At 37.7% G+C, this 15,020-nt stretch overlaps 2 protein-coding genes across 2 annotated transcripts in view; one reads left to right on the top strand and one right to left on the bottom strand.

Annotated features, from left to right (window-relative positions):
- Positions 1-2,703, top strand: part of SLC6A18 (solute carrier family 6 (neutral amino acid transporter), member 18) — a 25,799-nt gene extending 23,096 nt beyond the window's left edge. The window contains exons 11-12 of the mRNA XM_010020377.1: positions 1,179-1,341; positions 2,458-2,703. Coding sequence (XP_010018679.1) covers positions 1,179-1,341; positions 2,458-2,703 — 409 coding nt within the window. The remainder of the gene's footprint in view (positions 1-1,178; positions 1,342-2,457) is intronic.
- Positions 2,704-6,294: 3,591 nt separating this feature from the next.
- The window catches only part of TERT (telomerase reverse transcriptase), a 26,531-nt gene continuing 17,805 nt past the window's right edge, over positions 6,295-15,020 (bottom strand). Inside the window, 6 exon segments of the mRNA XM_010020376.1 lie at positions 6,295-6,398; positions 10,018-10,155; positions 10,533-10,657; positions 12,375-12,436; positions 12,768-12,894; positions 14,235-14,420. Of these exon segments, the coding sequence (XP_010018678.1) occupies positions 6,295-6,398; positions 10,018-10,155; positions 10,533-10,657; positions 12,375-12,436; positions 12,768-12,894; positions 14,235-14,420 (742 nt within the window).

The following is a 15,020-nucleotide window of genomic DNA, read 5'->3' as shown; positions in this document are numbered from 1 at the left end:
TTCCCTACTCAGGGCCTTTCGAGTCCTGAAATTTCCCCAGTTCCCAATAAAGATTAATCATTTCCCCTCTGTAATTTACTTAGTTAGGTGTTGGGCCTTCACCTTTCCAATTCTTACTCTGACACTGGGGCCATAAAGGTCTTTATTTTTTTTGTGGATCAATTTGTACATGTATAGGCAATGAACTCATATCAGACCAGTGCTGTTGCATATCAAGGTGTTCCAGTATCAACCCAACTTAAGCCTTTACTCTAGGCTCTGATTTTAAAAATAAGAAACTCTTCTTCCTCAGTTACAGCTAAACCCCCTGCATTACATTTTTAAAATCTATTATTACAACCTTGGAGCATTTCCCACTTTAACTGATGATGACTCTCAGTCATGAGCTATATCATCATAAACAATTTCACATATTCGTATTGCTGCCCATGCAGTTACCCTCAATCTTCCATGATTTGAAAGTAGCAATAAAATCTGGTTTCACATGCTACAATAGGGTCTGGATTCCATAGCACCAGTATTTTCTTTGGTGTACTAGTATACATATACTGTGGGAAAAGAGCACAGTCAATTCACTTTTTCATAGTTCTCAAGAGAATTTCTAATATCTTCAGTTAGATTAACAGAATCAAAGACAAAGCTGGTGTTTGAACACACACATGCACAAAAATAACAGTTCCTTTTCCAGATCACAAAACTCTTCACAACTTGATAGATACAGGTTGTCATGTAACTATCGGAATCATACATCTACTGCCCATTCAATGTACAAAACTGTAAGAGGTATATGTAAAAGATCAGCTCCATGTCCAAATGACTGCCACTACTGACTGCAGAGGATGCTGGCTCAGGTTGCTGTATTATATTACTGCTGTAATATTTTCATCCCTTATTTCTGCTTAGAAACTTTAGACTTGGTGCTCAGGTAACATAAACTGACAATATAAACAGATTATTCATCCCTGGTAGAGATCAATACAGATCTACTTTATTGATATTATTCTTTACTTAAGTCTATAGTAAGTTATTAAAGAAGGGTATGGAATAGAAAAGATTGAGGGAGCTGTAGTAGTGCAAAAGTTGTTTAAAAATTAGTTATGGAAGTTTTAAAACTTACAGAAAATATGAAAAAATGAAATTGTTACCCTTTAGATCTGACATCTGCTTCCTCTTAAAAGGTTCAGTAACGATGTGAAATGGATGACTGGACGAAAACCCAATCTCTACTGGCAGATCACATGGAGGTTTATTAGCCCTCTGCTCCTGCTAATTGTCTTCCTGGCCTTTGTTACTCTTCAGATACAGAAGCCATCAAGCTATGCAGCCTGGAATCCTAAATATGTATGTTCCCGAGTACGTTTGAAACTTTCAATAAAAGCAAGAGTTGTATATTTTATTCCCTTACCAGATCCCTTAGAATCATTGCCACCTACTGCTTAGCTACATAATGCAGCCTGAAGTGATGCAATGCTCAGAATGAGAAGGCTTCAATATGCAGAGAGCATATTAAATATGCTCCAATATGCATAGAGCATACTAAAATGTGTTTCTCTTAAGAGCCTCTTCTTGAGGAGTCCCACATATTTTATGCTCCATATTTCTTATGGATGTGTGTAATGCAGAGAACTGTTGAAGAAAATGTCTCACAGATGTTCCACACCTACAGCAGGTTCAGAGGTGGAGCAGATGCATGAGCAGAGCATTAGAGTGTCATAACAGATGCCAGGGATGAAAACATTTCTCAGTGAGAACTACCAATACCACTGGGGCCCTGATTAATATATATTTGACAAGAAGACACAGAGGGAGGCAGCAGTCTGAGAACAGTGTTGGTTTAATTCAGCACCAAAGACATGTCAATGTTGAAAGCATCTGATCTGGATGTCATTGTCAGTTGCAGTTTCTTGGATCCCTCTCAAATACACTCTGCTAGAAGCCTGAAGATTGATTCTGGTCTTAAACTGCACAAGGATTACAAAGCAGCAGCGTCTCCTCCAAAATCCATGGAGTATTATCATCCCAAAATAAAACTCACAGACTTGCAGAAGTGGCATTATTGTAATTCCCTTGAAATCTCTCATATAAATATTCCCTATTTGGAAAACAGCATGCCCAATAATTGCTGAAATGAGGTAACCTTTGAGTCACTACCAAGAATAATCAGATCTTAAGCAAGAGAGCGTGAAGGTTTGATAACTTTGGGCAACCCCTGTGTCCCCAGGAATGTATCACACTTCCAGCTATAAACCTTTGAAACTATAAAACATTTATTTACAGCCATCTTTAAACCCATGAGAAGGGTATAGAGAGGACATGGTCACTGAGTGCTGTTGTAGAGCAGGAGTAAAACTTTTTCTGTCCTTACTATAACAGCATAAGAAAATGCAAATGCAAGTCATATCACAGTGTAAGTGTACATATCAATTTTTTTTTTTGCTTGCTTTTTTATCTCCATAGGAAGGTTTCCCTATGAAGGAGGAGAAAGTTTATCCACCTTGGGTACTGGCCATCTGCGTGCTGTTAGCTGTTCTTCCTTGTGTGTTTGTACCTCTGGTAGCACTCTTCAATCTGATCAAACAAATGAGCAGAAGCAAGGACCCAAGCTTTATACAACCAGAAGTGTTTTCATGTCAGGAGGCTAATTGCAACTTTTCTCATCCAAAAGAATCAATACCTATTGTATCCATCTGTAAGAAAAAGTAAGACTGCCTTTGTTAGACACAATTAGCTGTAGTATGGTATCTAACCAACCTGGCTTACGTGTTGTTCATATGCTTACAGCCAGTCACCAGCACTCTATAAGTAGTGCTGCTATGTTTCCTTTATTTTCAACCAATTTAAATTAATCTTGTCCCTCCTACAACCTGTCCTGAATCCTACATACCTGTCTAGTACCAGCCTCATTGCTTTAACCCTCTTCATGCATTACCAACTTCATGTCTCTCTCCAGCCACTCTCTAAACTTGCAAAGCCTGCTAGTAATTGCAAATGCCCTGTCTTCCTTCACTTCTAAAAGAACTAGTCTATTCCTAAAAATCAGCAACATAAAAATTAGAACACAAGCACCTAGATTTCATTCACTGACCTTCCTCTGAGAGATGTAGAATGGAAGCTCTTGAAGAGTAAGGACTCCTCTTGTTCACTACACTCTATTTTTTGTAAATCCATATTCCCAAGTGCTGCAAAGGGCAAAAATAAAGCATCAGCAGTTAAAAGAACGTACGTCAAATAAATCTGAGTAATTAATTTTGCACAAATCTCTTACCTTAGCAGATTCCAGAATTTATTGTAATGGAAAATACCAGGAAAACAAATGTGCCCATTTTTTCCCCCTAATTATACGGAACACATTAACTAAATAATGTAATAAAAGTGCAGATGTATGGAAGCCTTTAAGTTAGCTGCAACCTTATATGACAAGACATGACCATGAAATGAAATTAATCTTCATTTAAAAATGGGTTTTCCTCTACTGGCCTGTAGATCCTCACCTCTCTGCAGTGATGGGAGAGGAGAAGTCCTTTTGCTGAGATACCTGAGCAAGCAGCACCTCTGAAAAAATATAGGGAAAGTATATGAGGATGAGGTATGACAAAGCCTTTAGGCTGACTAATTAAGAGATTCAAGGAAAGGGGAGAAAGATTAAGGAAAATGGAAGTAATTTCAGTATTTAGCCTTGTGATAGGCTACACACTAGTAGAGCTTTGTAAGAGGTAACAGGAACTCGGCCACACAGCAAAGATGAATGAGACCAACAAACTAGAGAGCAAAAGCAGTTACATGACACCTTGAAATGTAACTGATTTTTATCTTGCTGCTTAAGCAAAGAGCAGGGTAAAGAAAGAGAAATAGGTTGGGGTTTTTTAGGTTTTTCTTTTTTATATTTAGCATCCCCCTCACATAGCTACTGCTGCAACCTCCCGTCCTGCAACTGGCCTGGACAGTAACTCTCCTGGGCAGTGATGGTACTACAAACAGCAGCATCTAGCTTGCCACACCAGATCCGCAGCACACTGTGCCTCTGCCTGCTGGAAGAAAGGAAATGCAGTGTTAACAGTCTGTGTGCACAGCAGCTGCCATGCCAGAGCCTCCTGGCCCTTCCACTATGTGTGATGAGTAGTATCACCTGCAAAACAATTAAGTGCCTGGGCATCCCATGTTTTTATTTCTGAGAGCCATGGACTTGGCCAGTGATATGATGATGTCCTCAGTTCCCCATGGTAACCTGCCAACAGCCCCAGCCCTTCAAGTCAATAGTGACCAGGTACCACAGCATGGAAACACAGCTTCTGTCAGCAGAAATCTCACAAATCACAAAGGTCCAAGCAAACTTCTTGATGTTCTGCAGTTATGCACTGCAGATGCTCTTGAAAATGACATGGAATATTTGAATTGCCACTCTGCCTGTTTCAAATTAAGTTTGAATGTATTAAGTTTGAGTAATAAACGACTTCCATAAAAAAATGTGGGGTTTTGATTACTAAATATAATTGCAATTTTGACCATACGTTCATATGAAAGTTTTAAATACAGAAGTAAGATTTTTCATTAACTAAAATATGCATTCTATATTCATGTCTCTGACTATAGATAGCTAGATGTTCATTAATATCATACATAGAGTATATGCAGCAAGTTTAAGTAGGTTAGAGATCTGTTCTTAAAAAACCAAACACACTGACTAATGCAGACGCAAGCTGAGAATAGAATTAAACTAAATATAACAAGCTTGTCAAGTCCATAAATCTGTCTCAAGCTACTGTCATAGCACTCACAGACTTCCTGGCTTTTGAGCTGCCCCTTCCCATTCAGCAGAAGAGAGACTTTGTGGGTTGCTGGACACAGAGTTCAGCCTGGGAGGAGATGCGGGGGGAAGACAGTCCCAGTAACTACAGCTCAAGGCATGGAAATGCACTAGCAGAAGTTACTTTTTAGCCAAAGTAGGCATGTAGAAAATGTGTTGAGCAACTCCTGCAGGAACATTACTTTTCTGTTCTCAGGGCACTTCCAATGTGACCTCTACTAAAATTCCTGTGCCAGAACTGTAGCCTTATTCCAGTCAGATTAGTGCTACAATCTTCCCCTTCCTATTCATATGAAACAAAGCATACTGTAAGTACTATTTTCTCTTGAATAGCGTAACTGTTACTTGAGTAAGCATGTGCATGCAAACACGAAACCAAATGTGTTGAAGTCTTGCATACTAAGCACTTTCTACTTCAGCATACTCTCCTCCCAATGTGCCATCTGCATATCCTATCAGAAACTTTGGTATAATACTCTGCTGTGAACTCATACTGTTCTGACAGAGAAGACTTCTCTAGAATTGTCTAGGCTGTAAGGACAGCCTGGATTCTTGTGAGTAAATCTGTAAAGGACACAGACACAGGCATGGTGATATTGAGCCTTAAGAAGAATCCACAGCCCTTAGACAAGGTGTTCAAATACCCATTCAAGGAAAAAGGCTCAGAAAGAGCATTGCAGTGATAAATGCTCCATCCCTGGCAGTGTTCAAGGCCAGGTTGGATGGAGTCTTCAGTGACATGGTCTAGTGTGTGGTGTCCCTGCCCATGGCAGTGGGGTTAGAACTAGATGATCCTAAGGTCCTTTCCAGCCCTAACCATTCTGTGATTCTATGATACATAAAACATACATTAAACATAACCAGCTTTGACACTGAAATTTTGGCATTTATTAGTTGTATAACAAATAACAATTTCTAACAAAGCATAGCATTTCTAACATGTACATCTTGCTAGGTACTGCCATGAACTGCACTTGTCCTGTGCAGGTAACTTTCAGGATATAACACAGCTGGGCAGGATGTTAAAGATTACTATAAAACAAAGGTATTGGAGAAAAGTACATGTTATTGCAATTAACAGGCAATTTATTATAGTCTGTAACACAAAGGAGCAAAGAACACTTCTTCAGAAACAACGTGCTGAAACAAGAAAGTAGATTTGTGTATCCAGAACATAGTATAATGATCCCTTCATCAATAATTGGGTTTCCTTCTGTAATTTCCACATCTAGTACTTCAAATAGCCTGTGACTTTACAGACAAACACAAACAAGAAGGTATTAACAAAATTGTCTGTCTGCTCTTTTTAAGTCCTTGTGTGGTATCTGAGAAACAAACATGGAAAACTTCTGACAGAAGTTGCTTTCTGTCCACTACCAAAATAAACTACAAAGAAAAGTCATCTGGAGACACAACATTTATTTTCAAACCTGGGGGGGGGAGGAGGGGGGGAGAAAAAGAAAAGAAGAAAAGAAATAAACTTCAATCAGTTAGTCCAGGATAGTTTTGAAATCTTGATAAAACGATGGCTCTGTCACTGCCTTCAGTAGTGCCATAGTATCCTTTGGGATCTTCCTGAATAGCTGCATCTTACCTACCAAAATACCAGAAAAAAAAAGAAATCATTACTACTGCAAGTAACTAACAATTCTGGCTAATAATATAATGAAATCAATACTAGATAAATTAAAAAGTTGGAACACCTGGAATATGGAGACAAAAAAAGCAGTAATAAAATATGCTACTATTCTTCTACCTTTAAATCAGGCTAATAAATAAAAAGACTAAAAATCGTATGTGAAAATATTAACAAACCAAGAAAATCAAAGAGCAAATTCCTCTTACTATGTCCTTGTAACACTCCTTTGTTTGTATTTAAGATTTTTAATTATTTCTTTTTAAAGTATAAGACTATTTATTAAATAACTATACCCACCAAAAAAGGCCTTCTGTCAAAACATAAAGATGCTGAAAGCCCCTATTTTAAACAACGCTAATGACAAGTGACAGGTCCTGCATGGTTGCTAATGTTTACCTACAGAAGGATGGTATTCCCAAACTGTTTCATTTCCCCCTCTACTTTCAGATATGACCTTGAAGTAGCCTATGCTTGGAACTGACACATTAAAAAAAAATAAAGAAATAAAATCACCTTTTGCTGTAAGACTGTCAACAGCATGTTTCCTTCTAGGAGAAGAGAGGCTAACTGGAAAGCCACCCTTAGGCAGGAAAATTCTGGAGACTAAACAAGGCTCTTGAGAATGGCATTTTTATGAATGTAACAATTTTGAAACAATGAAGGTAACAGAGTCCAATGTCAACATTATAGACAATAAAAAGGACTTTCTAAAGATTAGGAAGAACATGCAAAATCCTAGCAACAATAAAAGTCTGTCGCCTAAACAGAGGTGGCAAAATTGTCAATGGTGCAGAAAGGCAGAATGCTCAATAATCATTTGTTCTGTCTTTGGAAAGGAGACAGATGATGTATTTATATCTTATCATGATAAGGAAAGACTCTTGCTTCTTTCCCCACTGGTAATAATAGGAGGGATGTTAAACAGTAACTATATTTTAAATACTTAACTCTGAAGAATGACGACAGCTTGTACTGACAAGCCCCCTGATGTTGATATTTAACAGGTTTTGGAATTGTGGGGAAAAAACCCTCCTCCCCAAACCCTATGAGCTTGATACTGATTCCCATGGAGATTAATGGAAAGGCATGTGCAGGGATACAAGAAAAAAAATTAAGTTTATATCAAATACTGTCAACAGCATGACCTTACAGGGATAACATGTTTATACAGCCGATACAAACTTCAAAATGACAACAAAAAGTGTAGTTAAGTCAATACAGGCACTATTAACAGTCCTGGTTATCTTTGTGCTACAGATTGCTGTGCCATACAGAGATACTGAGCTAACTTTGCAGGAACCCACCTGAGAACCAGTGACTTCCCTGCCACAGCTACTCCAACATCTACATATGCTACCTGATTTCCAGAAGTAAGACCAACTTAAAACACAGTGTCTAAAATTAGCTCTACATAATGCTCAGCACTGTAGTAACCTTCTCTACAGCATGGTGAGGTGGTGATTACAATAATATTACCCAGGAATAAATCTGATGCAGTCCAAACAAAATTAATAGAAATACTGATAGATACATCTATCTATCAATAGCTCTTTAAATTTATTTTAGTACATTCCTGCAGGATTCAGAGACTTAGCATCTTACTACATTTGGAAGAAAAGACAAATATAAATACCATGTACAGTCAGGTGACTAAAAAAAAATAAAATAGCCTTTATCCATGATCATGGACCTTGGAGACATGGAGATAATGATGAATATTCACACCAAGGGTACGCACATGACTTATCACTGCAGATCACAAGATGTTTTTGTATTGCTTTACAATACAAACACACTGATGCCTCACCTTCCTGCCTGCTCGGCCCCTACATGGGGCATATGGTGCTTTCCCAGTTGCTTTTCAAATATAGTTTGAAATTATCTTTAAGACCTCAACCAACTCTTAAAAAAAAAGGAGAAAGGCAGGTGGGAAACAAATACAGATGCAGTCAAAGCACCTCTCAAAATTAGTCACTGGTAAATATTCAAGTTGCATGACAAGCTGACCTCAAACAGGTACCCTCCTGCCAAATTACCTAGTAGATGTTTTGGAAGCTTTTCATAAGACCAACAGCTACAGAAGTGCTCCACTGAGTATTGAGTCAACCCTTGCAGCACAGGTGGAACAGGGCTAGTGGAAGTACAGGTAAGATTTCATGGGGCAATAAGCAAATCTCCGAGATGGCATTCTAGTTACTTGGGCCCCAGTGAACTGCTGACTGATTGCAGTAAAAGCTTCCATCATAAAAGTTTCACAGTACAAACAAGTCACAGGCTGCTAATTGTTTAGGCAGCCATTAAGCAAAAATCTCGGAACCCTTGATTTTTTAGCAGTGTACTTGAAGTCTCAGGTATGTCCAAAAGAAACTGGGTCTTGCAGATAGAGAGGGCCTCCTTCCCCTGGTATTTCTAGAAGGGCTGAACAGAACTGGCTTCTCACCAGCAGCAAGCAGACAAAGCCAGTGGTGCCTCCAGCTTTGGTGTCAGTAACTCTGAGAGAAGGAGCTTCTCTGGGAGAGGCTGCTGGAGGTCTGCTCCGTACAGAAAGTCTGTAACTGTCCAGAACATGCCTGGTGCAGTCCCAACAATCTGCTTTTCTGTAAATGTTTACATGTCATCTTTGATATATTTACACTGTACTAGAAATCAGACTGCACTCAGGCATTGCTGCAAACCTCTGATATGGGAAGGAAATGCTTACTTCCAAAAGCAGACCTGGTCTTTTTCTGGGGCACTGGGCCTCGGCACAGGTATCAAGGGAAGCTTGTGATACGTTTAACATCAAATAGGGGTTATTCTGGAATCAGGCTGAAGAACTTCTTGGTATTGTATAATAAAACCCCCCAAAGTAATGACTCACTCAGAACATGAATTACAGAGTCAGTGTTGAGAGTCTGGCCTTCACTGTGGCTGAATTCAATTAACAGCACTGACCACTTCAGAAAAACCTCCTGCTGTTCGCTTTTAATAACTTAGAACTGAAAATTCTATTATTTCTGTGCCTGGCCTGGGGACAGATGGCACAACTGGTCAAAGAGAGAGTTCCCCATAGGCCAGGTACACAGACAGCTTCTTTGAACTGAGTAGAAGAGTCAGAGATTTGCTAACACCTCTCAACTCTAGCATATAGCATATGCTATATATACAGCAAGTGCTTCTGTTTCAAAGTGACCCTGGTGATGAGTTTACATCACAGGAGAAACTTTGTTGCCAGTTAATCCACATTTTTTTTTAAATAGAAACCTGAGGATTCATATTTCATTTAGTTAAACCTGCTGAGAATGCCTATGTGATTAACCAATCTTATTCAGCTTTCTGAACTGTAGAAACTTATCAAGTGCCAAGTATCAACAACTATTCCATAAGAACAAGGCTGTAGAACATGCAGTGCTGAAAACATTATCATTTTAATTTGCCTACTTACATATACTAAATCTGATTAAAATCAGAAAGCTCATTAATGTACATTTTAAAAAAGCATTTTATGGTAGGAAAACTTAAAAAAAAATCCACTAGATTCCAAGTTTTATTACAATTACCATATTTCAAACTCCAACAATTATTGGATACTTACAGATTTTCAGAGGCTTAAGCAGGCATTTGTAAATAATTTTGTGGTTTGCCAGCTTGATAGTGAATGCATGGTAGCAGAGCCATTCTGCTGCCTCTGAAGGGAACATACCAGATGCACCTTTGTTACCTAAAGCAATCCCTGGAAACAGAACAGGAAAATAATGTCACTGAAAATTATGAGCATGAAGAAGAACGTCTGACCTCTCCCTGCTTTCTAATCACTCCAAGATTTTTTTTACTAGAAACCTATGTAGTCAGTGAAGTCTCCTGTATCAGCAGAGAACTGAAAACTAAAACATGAAATATTTTAGCATCTTTGGAAAACTGAGTTTAGGAAAAAAAAACCCCACAAAAAAGCGCCCTGCGATTCTTACCATGCACTCAGTGTTTTTCATTCTTGATCTTTATCTCAAAATTACATAATCTGACTGCACATTCAAGACATTTATTCATCAAGAAAAAAAAAATCAAAGCCAAAAACCACCACGCTGCTTCATTGCCATTAACATACTATACCTGTGTTCTTTGCTTTCAGTATACTATAGCAGCATGATGCGGTCTCGGAGATGATTCTTAGGAAGAAATAAGGATTGTTTCTAACTCGCTGGTTGAAAGGAAGTTGGAGAACACAGGCGTGAAACCTGTTCACAAAAACAGACTATTTAATCATATTTCAAGAGGAACTATAATTACGTACTTTAGGCACTATACATCATTTAAAAGCACACAACAGTTTTCAGCTGTAACAACACTGTTAGCATATGACACCTCTCCTATATACACACATCTGTGGATTGTCAGACACATGTGATTTTGTTTCTAAATTTTGTGCTTAAAGAAGATCTTGAAGCGACCTGCCTTGGTAATAGAATTCTCTTCTGAGGACAGTGACTGTCTTGTGTGAAGGGCAAGTTAAACTATACATCCTCACCAGTTCCATCACAGACCATGCAGCCAGAGAACACTCATGTGAGACAGTGCAAGAGGAAGAAAAAACAAAACCAACCTCCACAACAAATTACGTTCAGGAATTCAGGAAAACAGACTTCCAAATTACATAGTGTTTCAAAGACCAGGATCCCCACTCTTTTGTCTATGAAAATTATTTGTATTCTAGACTCTCTTACACCTCTGTTCAGATATATTTTAAAACTGTTTTTTTTTTTTCTTTTTTTGGGGGGGGGGTGTCTCTTGTTTTTTTCTTCAGACTGTGGCATTATAATCCTGTTTATGCTGAATATAGTCAACAATTACAATGATGATTTTAAATTACTTGACAATGAATATACTTGTTCATTAAATGAACCCAGTATAAGCATAATCACTTCAAGAAATTCTGAAATTATAAAATATTTAAAGGATAAACATAATTACCACACTGCATCACAGAGCTCTGGCTGAATTAACCTGACATGCTGTTAGCATGGTGGACAGGTTTTTAAAGGTATTCTAACATAAAGACCTTTGTTAGGATGTTACCATAAAAGCAAACAGAAGTAACTAAGTAATCACGTCCAACATCAGAGAAAAACCGTAAGTCCCTCACAACACTAAGTTTAAAAGTTTGATACATGAGTGCTGTAATAGACAAGTCCAATTACACTTCCTGCACACAAGAATGATACAGGCTGAACGTGGCCCAAGCTGAATTTAAGAACAAAACTAAAATGTCACTTCCTAAAAAGTATAAGCCTAGCAAAAGAGCAACACCTGATTTCTGTGAAGAGGGAAGCAACCCTTACACATTTTTTGTGTTAACAAACATTTTCTTGGTGCTGCCAATCATTCAAAGTGTTTGATGTACAGAGGTTAGTATTTTCTCCTAAATTACTTATCAGTTTTTATTTCTTTCCCTTCTCCTTATTTCAAACATTCACTTCCTCTGCTGGTCAAGAACAGCTCACAAAACCCAAGATACTAACTGCTAAGGAGCAATTAAGACATTTATCAGCAGTGAAGAAACTGCAATTAACCTGGTAGAATGTAATCTCACTTGAGGTGACGTTATACAGGTCAAAGTTCTACATGATTTTAATAGATACAAAGTTCTAAATATAAACTGATTCATGAGTGATTAGGCTTCTTGTCATCCTCCGGAAGCAAAACAGACTGCTTTTCTTGAGGTCAGCTGTTCATACCAAGAGACACTGAAAATGCATTTAGTGAAGTGTCATATAGACGCAGACATTAATACAGTCCATATCCTGAATCTAATAGTTACCTAAGAACAGTGTTGAAAGAAGAATAACTTGACTTACTTCTCACCTGTACCACTGCACATTGACATGCACACTTTTTCCTCCACATGACAAGAAAGAGTAATGAAACATTCAGTTACTGCAGAAGATGGTTACCTACCTGTAAGCCTGAAGTAAAAATATCTTGTAGATGTTAATGAGAACTGTTTTAAGGCTGTTGATCTAGAACAGAACAGAAACAGATATATAGGAATACTTCAGTGTCACGATAGGAATTGTTCAAATTCAACAGCATGAGATGATTTAGAGATCTAGAGAAAAAAAAAAAATTCTGTGCTAAACTTCAAAGATTTCTTTTATGTACCTAAGGTAACAACGTTGTGAAGGCTCAGTTCTGGAAGGTGCTGAGACCCCACATTTTAGTCGATGTCAACATTTCCAAGTTATATGGATTACCTCTCAAAATCAACTTTTTATGTTATAACTCAAAGCCTTTCTAATGATCTTTACCACTAATCACAGTATTTCTAAACATCTATTTCCACATTCCCACCTGTAAATCAAGAAATAAACAATGGCATTTCAGTTTGAGGACTGCAATCAATTTGTATTTCATGTTTTTCCCAGCTGTTCTACTTGAATTGAAGGAAAGACTTGATCTGATGGAAGTACAGGTATAACTAGAAAAAAAAAAAAAAAGAAAAAAGAAAAAGGTAGTTAAACTTTTTGGGCTAATAGACTAAATTAAATTCTGCAAAGTAAGCCTCTTAACTTCTCATGTCACAGATATTGCCTGCTAAACAATGAGCCAGTAGCTAAGAGATGACTATAACTAAATTCAACTTAGAAAGAGAGCAGACATTGTGGCATGAAGACTGTTAGCTAAGGAATGACTTCAGTACCACAGGCCTGAATAATTCACCCTGCTAAAAAACCCAAACCAATAAGCTCAAACACAAACTAAATACATTTCTAGAATATGTGGTCTAGCCAGACCACTATTAATGATTCCAGTGACAACCAGATTATACTCTGTGATCCATGCAATGCTGGAATTTAGGCTGGAAGTCACCTCAGTTCACCCTTGTGTTCCATTTACTTAAGTCAAGCTTATGAAAAGCAAGGTGGCCCTTCTAACAAACACCTCAGAATTCTGAGTAGTGTCTCCCAGACCAGTACCACCAATGCCCTTATCAACATAAACTGCTTCTTTCAGAAACACAACTAGTAAATAAATCTCTGATTGTTAATTCTAGTCCTCTGTTGTTACAGAAAATCATGTCATATAAATTTCTTTCCTAAACTGCCCAAGCTTTTCTGTTCTGGGATACTACTAAATAACTTCAACATTCTGGTGATGGAAAACCTCCCCCAGATTTCCCACTTAAATGTATGCATGGGCTGGTTACACTAAACACTATCAATAACGTAACAATATATTCATTCACTTTAAGCAGAGGGTTTTTTTGTTAATCTTTAGCAAATTTCTAGTGCCATCTCTAGTAGTCTATGTAAAGGGTCTACAGAGCTTTTCAGTAGGATACATTGTCCTGTCCTGAGTTCTATGCCACTTCAGACTGCTTTGTGTACACAGTCAAGGTTGCTAATTTAAAGAGAGGTTACTTCTCCCCTACACTACCACCTAAGTGTACCAGAGGGAACACCTCTGATGTTGAAAGGATTACTAGTCCCTCTAGTCCATACAAAATTAATCCCAATCTGTAGTTCATGTAATACCACTTCTTTCAGGAAGCCACCAACAATTTCAGAATACTAAATATAGTTATATAATATCAGGTACAATACAGTGCATAATGGTATGTACATTCCATCGGGACGGAATGAAGAAAATAGCAGGCTGCACAGCAGAATAAAATGTTTAGATTAATGTATAAGAAACAGAACTGTAAAATCTATTTTGTAGTGAATTCAACTACACCCTTAACAAGACACCCTTGTGCTTCTGACATTATGTACAATATACTGTAAAGCTGACAGGGGAGCATATAACTCTCTTTACCTGGAGTAATCGCAGTAAACCTCAAGTGTCTGTATATCAAATAATAAACCACACCACGGGATCATACGACAATCTGGCAGCTGTTTAAATTTGGAACATCCTGGGATATCATCAACACGAAAATTCACAACTGTCTTATTGGGGTTTATTAAAAAGCCATACTCAGGAATACCTGTTGCTAGAGTCCTAAACCAAATATAAACAGTAATAAGTATAATATAGTAACAGTATAAGGCACATATGATCTTGCATAAAAGGACAGAAACCAAAGAATAAACGGGAAAACAACCAACTCTTTAGGTTAAGGAAACACAGGTAGAAATAAAAAAAAACTGAATTAGAGTTAAGTAAATACATAAAATAAGTAAGCTTAAGGATATGAGGATAATGGAGAAAAACTTTTGCAGATTAATACAAGTTAAGAACTTAAGCTAGGAAACATTTGAGACAAGATGCATAAACCACACTCACAGAAACCACCGAGATTAAAATCACTGGAAGATGACAGATAAAAGTTATTGGTTTTGAAAGTTAACAAAACCAAGGAGAATCCACACAACAGGAACCTTATTATCTGATAAAATGCATTTTTTAAGAAGAACAGAATAGAAGGTAGCAGCACACCTGCCCAATAAAACCATTTTAAGAAAGTAACTAAGACATCTTAAAAATTTGAGGGAAAATGATCCTCTAACACAACTGATAGGTACTTTGGTTAGTCTGCACTACTAATTGCTGCTAGAATCTCCATCAAGGTCAGTAGCCGAGTCCCTAATTTGAAATTCA

Source organism: Nestor notabilis, unplaced genomic scaffold (assembly GCF_000696875.1).
Source record: "Nestor notabilis isolate BGI_N333 unplaced genomic scaffold, ASM69687v1 scaffold6868, whole genome shotgun sequence".
In the NCBI taxonomy this organism is placed as follows: domain Eukaryota; kingdom Metazoa; phylum Chordata; class Aves; order Psittaciformes; family Psittacidae; genus Nestor; species Nestor notabilis.
This window is presented reverse-complemented; position numbering and strand designations above follow the sequence as displayed.